Raw genomic sequence first — 14,491 nt, 5'->3', positions numbered from 1 at the left:
ACTTAAAATTAAGAAACATAATATTTGATGATGATGATGATGATGATGATGATGATGATGATGATGATGATGATGATGATGATAGATGGCTGCTTAACTCCCAGTGGCAAATTATATGCATATTTAGGACGAGAACATGTTTATGTAATATGAATACTAACCCTGCTTTGTACTAGACCGATACGCTGAGCCGGAGTTCTAACATACTTGTTCACAAGGTAAGTCAACAAGAAGACATGTCATCCTACTCGGACACATTATTCCGACTCGGAGCCGACCAAGTCTTTGCTCTTACTTCTTAATGCCGCGTACTTAGCTGAGAAGCAGCAAATACCAATTATAAAGTCTTTGATTTGACAGTCCGGTATTCGAACCCATGACCTCCCACACTCGAGGAGCATAACATTTGACATTTTTCTTTTAAATGTATTACCATACTGATGCATCTGAATTTTATTGTATATATATAAACAGTTATGATAATTTATTAGTAACTAAATAAATAACACTAATATTTGACATAAACAGATCGACAATTGTTCAGATAAGCCGAGTTAATACAACGCTGGTCTAATGTATTGGCTGCAACAAAGTATGTGTCCCTTGTTAATATATGGTTGACATAAATCACAATAACCAAATTATGTCTACTTTGGTTTTTTTTTACCTTGAATGATTTAAACACAAAATTGAAGGCGCAGATCCTTAATATTTGTCTAATAGAATCATATCGATATTAAATAAAATATTTAAATGCGTTTAATTTGAAATGGTTATCTTTCAACGCTTTTACAATTTTTGTTTATAAAGGAGAACCTAATTCCAAGATTTGTTTTCCCTAAAAATTTAAGCAACTTAAACAGTTAAACGAATCATATTTTTCATTTTTCAGTTTAATTTAATGTATATCTTTGAAAGAAACCATGTGTAACTGCTAGACCTTCCGTAATATAGGACATTTTATAATGTAAAGGTAATGGGGACTGTGTAAACGAATGAATATTCTCATAACGTTTGTAGTGTTTTTTGTTTTATGTTTGTTTGCTTTTTATTTTTTTATGCCAAACATTTAATTGGGTAAAATTCTGTCTAAAATGTCATTCTCTCAGTGTAATCGTCCCTTTAATACTAGATTACTTTTCCCTATAGACTTAATGATAAAGCTGCCATCTTGGATGGTGGAGGGAATTTTAAAAAGGGTTTAGCGGTCAATTTCATTAATTAATGTTATTTAAATATAGAATATATTACTCAAATTCCAATTAAGAAGAATTTACCGATATGTAATTAAGTATTTTTTGGTTAGAATAAAGGAATTTCAGATTAATATACAATGAATGAAATTATCTATATATATTAATGATTTAATTTTAGGGGTTTGATTTGAACTGTAAAATTATGTAACCCGGTCAAGAAGTTCACGGCGATAAAAATGTAAAATATATAAAATAAAAGAACAGAGTTTCAATGTCCCCCACATATTTGATCTATCCAAGGTACAAGGGCAATAACTAAAAAAAACCCACTTTTTTCGGTTCTTCAATACTTTTTATTAATATATTAAGAGAAATGAAGACTTCAGAGCAAATGCAATGTGATTCCCATTATAATTTATATTTCCAAGGGGCATAAATAAAGGCAACAGTAGTATACCGCTGTTCGAAATTCATAAATCGATTGAGAAAAAAAACAAATCCGGGTTACAAACTAAAACTGAGGGAAACACATCAAATATAAGAGAACTACGACACAACAGAAACACAACATTAAAATGTAACACACACAGAAACGAACTATAATATAACATAAGGTTGAACCTGGTTTTGTGGCTAGCCAAACCTCCCGCTTTTATGGGAGTTATTTATAACTCGTTAAATATATTTGACCAGAACGTATTTTCGAAAGTGTCAGACATTGCTGATATAAACCTATGATATAAGTTTTGTAAAATTCTGGCAAGAATTTAGCACACGAGAGTGATAACATTGCAATTTTCCATATAATCAATATTTTCAAGGTGCATAGCTCTTTTAAAAATAATTGATTTGCACTGATTTTTGAACTCTTCAAGAACATTGATGATATAAACCTATAATATAAATTTCATAAAAATCTGTACACATTGGAGCGCTCATAAGGCAATTTTCCCTATAAATATTTCCAAGGGCATACCTCTTTTAAAAATTATTGATCGACACTGATTTTCAAATTCGTCCAAGACATTGCTAATATAAACCTATGATTTAAGTTTCATAAAATTCTGGCAAGGATTGTACATTTGAGAGCGCAAACAATGCAATTCTCCATATCATTTATTTTTCCAAGGGCATAACTCTTTTAAAAATAATTAATCGGCACTGATTTTTAAACTCGCCCAAGACATTGCTGATATAAACCTATGATATAAGTTTCATAAAAATCTGGAAAGAATTGAACACATGAGAGCGCTAACGATGCAATTTTCCATGAAATTAATTTTTCCAAGGGGCATAACTCTTTTAAAAATAATTGATCGGCATTGATTATTTTAACTCGTCCAAGACATTGCTAATATAAACCTATGATATAAGTTTCATAAAAATCTGGCAAGAATTGTACAAATGAGAGCGCTAACAATGCAATTTTCAATATAATTAATGATTCCAAGGGGCATAACTGTATTAAAATACTTGATCGGCACTGATTTTCGAACTCCTCCAAGACATTACTAGTATAAACCTATGATATAAGTTTCATAAAATTCTGGCAAGAATTGTACAAATAAGAGCACTAACGATGCAATTTTCCATAAATTAATGTGTCCAAGGGCCATAACTCTTTTGAAAATAATTGGTCGGCACTGATTTTCGAACTCGTCCAAGACATTGCTGATATAAACCTATGATATAATATTCATAAAATCTGACAAGAATTGTACACGTGAGAGCGCTTACAAGACGGGACGGACGGACGCACAGACGGACGGACGGACACCCGGTATTTCCATGTCCCCCGCAACGCGTTAAGCGGGGGACAACAAGAACGTGTGATATTCATAAATATTTAAATCCACGTTCATCATCCGATTTCATTGTAATTATATGAAAGACCTACTTTACGAACCGTTCATTTACTGATGTCTTGACTATTAAGGTTCATGTGGACCCTTTTGCTAAAATGGCTGTGTTTTCACCTCAAAATTTACTCTCAGTACAGACAAACCTGTGCATCTGGAAAAGTTTTAAGGCATAGCATGCCCTAGATAAATAAAATTCATATGCATTGTATGTTTTAGAAAATTTAAAACTTAACTGGATTTTGCAGTGCACTTTTTTTCGTCCCTGCAGAAGATGATAAAATTAACAAATTGTTGAGTGTCACTTGATATGGTCCACTCAGGTACACAGTTTAAATCACCAATAATTGTCAGGTATCTATTGTCCATCTATTGTCCATGTCAATCAATACAGTTCACTTTAATTATTACCTGTGGGGAAGTTCTCAAACCACTTTCTCAACTTAGTTTATTTTGGCACCTTCTGGAGGAATGAAAAAAAGTGCACTGCAAAATCCTGTTAAGTTTTTCATTTTCTAAAACATAAAATATATTTGAATTTTATTTATCTAGGGCATGCTATGCCTTAAAACTTTTCCAGATACACAGGTTTGTCTGTACTTAGAGTAAATTTTGAGGTGAAAATGCAGCCATTTTAGCCAAAGGGTCCACATGAACCTTAATAGATTTATCAGATAAATCAATACACAATGACATACACAAAGATTTTCCTTTATCATATGAAGTACGTAAACGTAACCCGGATTACTAATTTCTATGAGCAAACAGAAATAACAAGAAAAAGACATTTTAATATTAAAGTAATTGGTAGATCCGGACGAATCAGTCATATCTATTTTTGTACCCGTTGTTGCTATTACACGGAATGGTTACCGATACCATAAAATTGAAAAACTTTCAGGTTATCCATGTAGTCAAAAAATTGAAAACCATAAGGCAATTTATGAACAATAATTTGTGATATACGTTAATTCAGTTACACCCTGTGTGTTTAAGTATCATAAACGTGCTATAGTGCAGCAGTTATTAAAAACTCACCCGAACGGTTTGGTGAACTATTACCAAAATGGACCGGTCCAATCGAGGGTAGATTTCAACTTTTAAATATTGTCTATTTTAAAGTCATGATATCATATCATATCCACATCTGTAAAACAGAAAAGAATACTAAACGGTGAAACCAGTGTGATAAATCAACTTCAGGATCTCAAGTTCTATAATCCCGGTGAATGACGGATCTCAAGTTATATGATCCCGAGGAATGAAATAGGAGGAAACAGAATCCGGTCTTAAATGGTATGATAATGCACAATTTGCAGGGGTTGGAACCCCATTGCAACCAAGAGATGCATTTGCAGGCGGAGGATCCACATTGGAACCGAGAGATGCATTTACAGGCGAGGCGGAGGAACCCCATTGGAACTTTTGTTAATTAATGCAACAAATGAACATTGCTTAAATTGTCAGTAGAATCCTCGTAAATTCATTACATCTACTTTAATGGTGTCATTCTCTGTATAGTTTTGAAGTGTCCATATTTATCGTTTACAGGAGGAACCCCCTAAAGAAAAGCTAGATATAAAAGCATTAAATGTTTTATGTCTTTTAAGTGCTACCATACTGACAGCAAATTTAACACAACTGAAAGCGGTAATAACAGAAAGAGACACAGATCATTTCAAGCGAGCTGTGGTAGTTTTTATAGCTTTGTCAGTGTTATTGCTGATTTTAAATACATTATTATTAGTTACAGCTAATTTTTCCAAAGGAACGAAGAGACACAAAAATTTTGACTTGTGGAAAAACCGATTATTGAACGTTTCAATAGTGGTGATGATTTTTGTTACGATTACCAGTATTGTAAAAGAGAGGCGAAAGATACCAAAAAGACATTAGAATTCATCAGTCGAAAAGAAACCGACAACGCAATGGCTAAAAAATAAAAAGACCAACAGACAAACAACAGTACACAAAACCCAACACAGAAAACCAAAGCAGAGCAACACGAACCCCAACAAAAACCGCGGGTGATCTCAAGTGCCCCGGAAGGATACACAGATCCTGCTCCACATGTGGCACCCGTCGTGTTATTGATGCAATTGGTATTACATAAATTTGAATATATATTCTTTTAAAGTATTCATAGGTTAATGATAATTTTTTTTTTCAATCTATTTTTGGCAATGTTCTATCAGTTAGTGAATAGTTTGCTGTTTTGCACTGGGAACAAAATGCAACATTAGGAAAAGGACTGCAGTATAAAGTACTTTAATGGACAAGAACTGGAATAGAAATCAGCAATCTCCAAATAAAAACACATTTCCAAGGAATGATCGGGTGACAACTTATATTCATGCATATTCAAATTATACAAACCTATATCATACGAAAAGAACACTTCATAAAGGAGTAGGCCCGGTAAGACCCCTTTTTGGCCCCAAAATATAGCATTTTTACAAATTTGTTGAAATCTAAACTTTAAGCTCTTTATTGGAAAGTATAATACTTGTGTTCCATAAATATGGGATGTTTTTGACAATACAATGCACATGCATCAGGTAATAGCATCATAAATTCATGCCAAATTACTAAAATCTTCACAATTGTAGCATTTGTGCTAATTTTAAGACGGTTTTTTTGTCTAAAATGGAAGTGGCCGCATTTGTGGTCATACTTATAATTTAAATATATGTTGTATTTTATGATAATACATAACATATATAAAGGTTGAGACTGAACACGAATGCGGCCAATTCCATTTTAGACAAAAACCATCTGAAAAGTGACGTTTTATGGCATATTTGATAGATTTTTCATTTTAAGCTTGAATTTGAGCGTCTCTAATGACCAAATCAGTTCAAATATTTTACATAAACGAATTGAATCGACTGAAGTAGAAAAAAAAACTGAAATCTTTCATCAGATGTACTTCAAATTTTAGGCCAAAACTAGCCCCTATCGGACTTACTCCTTTGGTGCGTTCGAAGTTCGTTTCTAGACTTATATCCAGGAACTCTCAAACTAAAAATCTGAAAACCAAAGATTTAAAATATATATGTAATAACATGATAAGCTATATGACCAAAAGGAACTCCTAAAAAGAACACCAACTCCATATAACTTGGTTTCTTAATAATTTCTAGCGAATTTGTGAAAAGTATGTTATAAACGTTTAATACTGTTAACAATGTCTTACAGCAGTTTCAGTTTCAAAATGAAATAAGAAACTCGTTATTGCAGATATGTGAGGAAAAGAACTACATCATTCAAAGATTGTTGAATATTTATTATAAAGTAAAAAAAAGTGTAAAATGATGAAATTGCCACAGTAAAATCAATGATCGTTTAACATTTAGTAAATCATACATTTGTTACATATTGTTAAGGTTTATAGACTGTTGTTTAACAGATTACGACTGTCAATTATATATTTGTAACATGTTGTTAAGGTTTATAGACTGTTGTTTTACAGATTTCGATTAAGATAATCAACTAATGTGTCCATAGTCGAAGGTTGACTTTTGTAATTATATAAACTGAAAATACCATGCTCTAATCCAGCTAAGTAACTTAGTTCAATGTTTTCCGGAACAAGTCTTCTTAGTCGTTCTGCAAATATGAGTCCTTCATCTCTTAACGGGTCATACTCTGTTACTACCACATATGTCTTTGGTAATTTAAGTAACGCATCGTCTGTAGCCATTAGAGGCCATGCATATGGATTAATTACATTGTCATGAACTGTGTCCGATAACGTTGTATTTGGTTCTGATTGCTTTGTGTTAGCTCCACCTCTTTTCTGTAGATCTTCAGGAAGTAAACCCGGGTCAACTAAACTTCTGTATGTTTGTCGTGTTTTCTCTGACACGTGTTTGTTTCTAGAAATAGCGTCCAAGTTTCCTTGATCTTGAAATCCATACATATTGATATAGTTAATCATATCCACTCTGTTTAAGTAAGACACGCCAGATACATCAGCATACTCTCTGTAGGATGGAAGATCAAAATCAAACGCTTGTAAAACCGGATACAATAATACTTGTACCTTTATTTTTGCTAAACTCGGTTTTGGTTCTTGAGAAAACTTTAAACCTACGGCCGCTGCTAAATTTCCACCAGCACTATCACCTGTCACAAAAACCAAACCATTATCATATTAAATTCAACAAATTGTTTATATTAAAATTCAACAAGTTGTTCATATCAAAATTAACAAAGTGTTAATATGAGAGTTCAACGAATTGCTCATATTAAAATCAAACAATTGTTTTCGTATTTATATTCAACAAACTCATATTAAAATAAAACAAATGGTTTATATCAAAGTGTGTTTCATAAATGAACATATTTTGTTATAAACTGTTCAAAGTCATCAAATCCATCAAAACCGAAGAAAGTTACATCTGGGCAATCGTGTCCACTAACGACGAATAGAATATCACGCAGAAGAAGTAGAAGTGAATACAACTTAAAGTACTCTCAGACCTGTACTTTGTGTCTTTTTTGTGCTTTTGTTAGATGTTTGTTCTGCTTTGTATCGATCTGATGAGTTTAGCCCTTTTCAACTAATTTTTATAGTTTGTTCTTGCATATATATCAAACGAAACGATCTAAACCACTCAACCAAAATGATTATATACAGTACAGCATTGCTAGTCTGATGCAACAAGATCCCCTGTCTAGCTCCTTTAACCTCTCGGCCATATAGGCTATATATAATACAGCTTTCATAAGTCAGAGACGACAGCACCCACTAGTAAATGAATTTTAGACTGAAACGGTCATGTTGGTCTTAACACATCTGAAAAGTCTGAACAATACATTATTTAGTCATGTTAAGTCTTTGATTTAATTTTCAGACTTTTCTACTGCGGTAATTTCAGGACTGTTCAGACAATTCGCTTTCAGTCAATTCTGTACTGTTCAGAAGCTTTTCAGACAATTCAATATGACGTTTTTGTGTACAGGCAAATAAAAACTACTGAGCAGGCTGAACATAGTCTGAGCAGATCTTAATTGACTGTAACCAAATTGTCTGAACAGTGCTAAATTTACCGCAGTGATTAAGTCTGCAAAATTAATGAAAGATTGAAAATTTCTTAATAAATTATTGTTCAGTCGTTTAAGAGCTATTAAAATCAGTCGTCTATCCAACTCCTTAAACCAGTCGGCCAAAAAGAATATATATACAGTACAGCTTTCGTAAGTCTGATGCAACAACACCACCTGCCTAGCTCATAAAAACACTCGGCTAAATAGGCTATATATAGTGCAGCATCGGTAGTCTGATGCGACAACATTGCCTGTCTAGCTCCTATAACCACTCAGCAAATAGGCAATATTCAATATATCTTTCATTTGTCTGGTGCTGCATTTCCTCGTCGGTTTAAGTTTATGTTGTAACACAGTATATCATGGTTAGTGTCTTGGTGATGGTTTATTTTTATTTGGATACACCTTAAAGGGGATATGTTTTAGTTGTGCTCAGAATTAATTATGCTCACGTACTGTATAAAATTATGCAGTCATGCATCTAACCTGCAGTTTGTCGATAGTTGTACTATTCTGAAGTAGTTAAACGTGTTACAACCCAGGATTGTGTACATGAATGCAGTTTGCGTTAGTGTAATGAAACTTTCTTTAAATATATTTACCTCCTATGCTTATTCTAGAGGGATCAATTAGGTATTTTTCAGCGTTTCTGAATACATATTCTGTGGCTTTTAAACAGTCTTCAAACTGACTTGGAAAAATGTAATCCGGCATAAGTCTATACCTACAGAAACACACAAATAAAGATATGTTTCATCACAGTTCGTATATCTATTATGAGTTTATATATAAATCCCATTTAAACCAGGGCTGAACTAAAATATTCCGATAGCATATTATGATACTTGTCGTGTTTTCGTTAAAAGGAAAAGTTGTTTAAGCATTAGTCCTGATTTAAAGAGGATTCGGTTGTGAATACAATGATTCTGAAAAATCAATAATCTTTTGATTTTGACACAGACGGACCACTTTAACCTAGAATCTATGACACGCGTGATGATTGCAACTTTGCAATTGCCAACTTCACATTTTTCAGCAGTACCATACCTGTGCCCTATCGTAATGTATTTATATATCTCAATAAATGCACTACTCTCATGCATGTTCAGCTTCATTTTTCAATTTTGTCATTTTAAAGTTTTTATTATTGTTTCAATGATCAAAATTAAAAAAAAAACAAACAGCCGTTGAAAAACAAAATGAAACTAAACGATAAAAAGACAAATAGACAGACAACAGTATAAACAATAAGATACCTATACAACAGTATAACCAATGAGATTCCCTGCCAACAGTACAACAAATGAGATTCCCAGACAACAGTAGAGACAATGATATTCAAAACAATGGGATTCTAAGACGACATTATAAACCATGAGATTCCTAGACAACAGTATAACCAATGAGATTCCCAGATAACAACATAACCAATGAGATTACCAAACAACAGTATAAACAATGAGATTCCGAGACAACAATATAGACAATGAAATTCCCAAACAACAGTATAAACAAGCATTCTGAGAGTATTGCAAGGCAATACATAGTCCCCTACCGGTTAAAAATTCATTGTACTGGAACAAAATGCTAACTTGATCTATAACTTGTCATGGTGTAAACTTAATAACAAATATCAAGTCAATATCTTCAAGCATGACAAAAAAAAGTGAGGAAAACTGATTATTTAAGTGAATTTTCTAAGTCCAAGGACCATAACTCTGTACAAAATCATCAGACCGGAACAAAATTCAAACTTGATCTGTAACTTGTCATGATAAAACTATATACCAATTATCAAATCAATATCTTCAAGCATGACGAAAAAAAGTGCGGAAAACTGATTATTTGAGTGAATTTTCTAAGTCCAAGGACCATAACTCTGCACAAAATCATCAGACCAGAACAAAATTCGAACTTGATCTGTAACTTGTCGTGATAAAACAATACACCAAATATCAAATCAATATCTTCAAGCACGAAGAAAAGTGTGGACTGACGGATGGACAGACAGACAGACAGACAGACGGACGGAGTGCAAACCTAAAGTCCCCTTCGACTTCGTCGGTAGAGGACTAATAATGAGATTCCCAGACAACAGTATAAACAATGAGATTCCTAGACAACAGTATAAACAATGAGATTCCAAGACAACAGTATAAACAATGAGATTATTAGACAACAGTATAAACAATGAGATTGTCAGACAACAGTATAAACAATGAGATTGTCAGACAACAGTATAAACAATGAGATTCCTAGACAACAGTATAAACAATGAGATTGTCAGACAACAGTATAAACAATGAGATTGTCAGACAACAATATAAACAATGAGATTATTAGACAACAGTATAAACAATGAGATTACCAGACAGCAGTATAAACAATGAGATTATTAGACAACAGTATAAACAATGAGATTCCCAGACAACAGTATAAACAATGAAATAACCAGACAACAGTATAAACAATGAGATTCCCAGACAACAGTATAAACAATGAGATTACCAGACAACAGTATAAACAATGAGATTCCCAGACAACAGTATAAACAATGAAATAACCAGACAACAGTATAAACAATGAAATAACCAGACACCAGTATAAACAATGGGATTACCAGACAACAGTATAAACAATGGGATTACCAGACAACAGTATAAACAATGGGATTACCAGACAACAGTACAAACAATGAAATAACCAGACAACAATATAAACAATGAAATAACCAGACAACAGTATAAACAATGAAATAACCAGACACCAGTATAAACAATGAGATTACCAGACAACAGTATAAACAATGAGATTGTCAGACAACAGTATAAACAATGAAATAACCAGACAACAATATAAACAATGGGATTACCAGACAACAGTATAACCAATGAGATTACCAGACAACAGTATAACCAATGGGATTACCAGACAACAGTATAACCAATGAGATTACCAGACAACAGTATAACCAATGGGATTACCAGACAACAGTATAAACAATGAAATAACCAGACAACAGTATAAACAATGAAATAACCAGACAACAATATAAACAATGGGATTTCCAGACAACAGTATAACCAATGAGATTACCAGACAACAGTATAACCAATGGGATTACCAGACAACAGTATAAACAATGAAATAACCAGACAACAATATAAACAATGGGATTACCAGACAACAGTATAAACAATGAGATTCCTAGACAACAGTATAAACAATGAGATTCCCAGACAACAGTATAAACAATGAGATTCCCAGACAACAGTATAAACAATGGGATTACCAGACAACAGTATAAACAATGGGATTACCAGACAACAGTATAAACAATGAGATTCCCAGACAACAGTATAAACAATGGGATTACCAGACAACAGTATAAACAATGAGATTCCCAGACAACAGTATAAACAATGAAATAACCAGACAACAGTATAAACAATGAAATAACCAGACAACAATATAAACAATGGGATTACCAGACAACAGTATAACCAATGAGATTACCAGACAACAGTATAACCAATGGGATTACCAGACAACAGTATAAACAATGAGATTCCTAGACAACAGTATAAACAATGAGATTCCCAGACAACAGTATAAACAATGAGATTCCCAGACAACAGTATAAACAATGAGATTCCCAGACAACAGTATAAACAATGGGATTACCAGACAACAGTATAAACAATGAGATTCCCAGACAACAGTATAAACAATGAAATAACCAGACAACAGTATAAACAATGAAATAACCAGACAACAATATAAACAATGGGATTACCAGACAACAGTATAACCAATGAGATTACCAGACAACAGTATAACCAATGGGATTACCAGACAACAGTATAAACAATGAAATAACCAGACAACAATATAAACAATGGGATTACCAGACAACAGTATAAACAATGGGATAACCAGACAATAGTATAAACAATGAAATAACCAGACAACAGTATAAACAATGAGATTCCCAGACAACAGTATAAACAATGGGATTACCAGACAACAGTGTAACCAATGAGATTCCCAGACAACAGTGTAACCAATGAGATTCCCAGACAACAGTATAAACAATGGGATTACCAGACAACAGTATAAACAATGAGATTGTCAGACAACAGTTTAAACAATGAGATTACCAGACAACAATATAAACAATGAGATTGCTAGACAACGATATAAGTATAACAATCATTAGTAGTTGAAGTTAAATGTAGTGTTCGCTTAGTTATTGTTGAAGAAAGATCGCATAAGACAGATTATAACATCGACTATCGGTATTTTTACAAAAAATGTATTTGTTTACATAATTGAATGGCTATGATTGCCCGATAAAATCTATAGCTTTGATAAATTGGCGTATTTTTGAAACTTCAGTGCCAGAAGTGATACGTAACCAAATCTTCACCAGCGTAAAATAAAAACACTTTTAAAAAAAATCTAACTGTTATAAACGACATACTCAACTGAAATGACAACAATATTTGCTTTTAGTGAGATGGCTGTTGTTAAAGGATCGTAGCTATCTGAAATAAAAATAATGAATTGAATTATTCTGGATAAAATTATTTTAGAGTTTTAGACAGAACGAAACACTTCTCCGATAATAACTATTTTGGCTGTAGACTGCTATACGTCACAAATAATACGTGATGGTCTTGAAGTATAGATTCTAGGTACTTACGTTGTTTATCATCTTAATTACGCGTTATAGTGTTCTTTTTTTATTTGTCTTTGTATATTTTTAACCTTTACTGTTTATAGATATAAGAAGATATGGTATGAGTGCCAATGAGACAACTCTCCATCCAAGTCAAAATTTATAAAAGTAAACCAACGGTCTAATCTATATAAAAAACGAGAAACGAGAAACACTTATGAACCACATCAACAAACGACAACTACTGAACATCAGATTCCTGACTTAGGACAGGTGCAAACAAATGCAGCGGGTTTAAACGTTTTAATGTTTAGTCCATTTCTGGTATATACTTCTAGCGTGGCTAGGTATTTATACATCCCACCATTGTGTTATTGTGCTAGGGTCATTTTTGTATTCTTGACTTCATTTTTGCTTATGTACTTTGTCTATAGAGCGTCATATATGCCATATTTTTTTTCTTTGTATATAGTTATTTGTTTTTATAGTGATTAAGATTATAACACAATGTTGACTGCTGTTCCCCAATTTTTGACGTTTTTACCTATTATGTTTGTATTGTCAATATAATGAAATTCTATGCGACTGTCATGCAAGTGAGAGGTTTAGCTAGCTATAAAACCAGGTTTTATCCACCATTTTCTACATAAGGAAATGCCTGTACCTATTCAGGAATATGACAGTTGTTTTCCATTTATTTGATGTGTTTGAGCTTTTGATTTTGCCATTGGATAAGAGACTTTCCGTTTTGAATTTTCATTGGAGTACGCTATTTTTGTTATTTTCCTTTTTTTGTACACTTTTGTTTTGTTTTTATTTCATTCCGTATATTTGTGTGTACATTAAACTGAGATTAATTGTGTAAATATAAATCTATATATGGTATTATCTCCTATTTCTTAAAATAATCAAAGGTCATTTAGCTGATATGGGTTAGTTCCGCAGATGTTCTTTCATGTTAATCTTGAGACATACTTTTTACATATAACGACAAGATATTAACGATAAAGAAAAAATCTAATACAAATATAAATGGCTGTAGTTAACACACTTTGAAAAAGAGATGGGATGCGATTGCAAATGAAACACATTTTTACCGAAAGATCAAAGCATTAAAGAATGAGAAAAGCTCATAGAGTATAAAGTAAGCTACTATACAAGGCTCCGAGATAGCAATACATTATACAAAACTAACGGTCTTGTATATTTCTAATGAAGATGCACTTACTGACAGACATATAAATCCATCCACCGCCATGATAGTAGACCATAGCAGGTAGAACTTTATCTTTAGATGCTAAAGGTCGGTATATTCTCACTTTTATTCCATCAAAATATTCATCCGTAGACTACAATATAAAAAAAAATGATTATCTATTTGACTGTAGGCATTTGGCTTGTTAAGTGGCAAACGTTTATTTGACTCACCTTTTAAAGAATCTAATAAATCTGTATGATAAAGGATATCATGTCGGTTTATAAAATGTATGTGGCATATTTGTTTACTGACAAAAGTATTTTAATTCTTATCAGTATTTTATCTTCTGTTTAGTGCCAGCAGAAGGTCCAGGTTTATACAGATATCATGGAAAATAAACATGTAAAATTATACGAGCTCTAAACCAGTGAGACCAGGCAAAGATTGCCTGTTATGCATGCATCATTTGTAATGCAATTCTACAGTCATATATTATAGCAAGCCT

The 14,491-nt window shown here is 32.7% G+C and overlaps 1 protein-coding gene across 1 annotated transcript in view; it reads right to left on the bottom strand.

Annotated features, from left to right (window-relative positions):
* LOC127698780 (neutral cholesterol ester hydrolase 1-like) overlaps nucleotides 1-14,491 on the bottom strand; it is a 36,008-nt gene that overhangs the window by 12,818 nt on the left and 8,699 nt on the right. Inside the window, exons 4-6 of the mRNA XM_052202442.1 lie at nucleotides 14,017-14,137; nucleotides 12,591-12,654; nucleotides 8,710-8,831 (exon numbers count right to left, since the gene is read on the bottom strand). Coding sequence (XP_052058402.1) covers nucleotides 8,710-8,831; nucleotides 12,591-12,654; nucleotides 14,017-14,137 — 307 coding nt within the window. The remainder of the gene's footprint in view (nucleotides 1-8,709; nucleotides 8,832-12,590; nucleotides 12,655-14,016; nucleotides 14,138-14,491) is intronic.

The sequence above is a fragment of the Mytilus californianus genome, unplaced genomic scaffold (genome assembly GCF_021869535.1).
Source record: "Mytilus californianus isolate M0D057914Y unplaced genomic scaffold, xbMytCali1.0.p SCAF_4, whole genome shotgun sequence".
NCBI classification, from domain to species: domain Eukaryota; kingdom Metazoa; phylum Mollusca; class Bivalvia; order Mytilida; family Mytilidae; genus Mytilus; species Mytilus californianus.
Note: the sequence above shows the minus strand (reverse complement) of the source record. Positions and strands in the feature narration are given on the sequence as shown.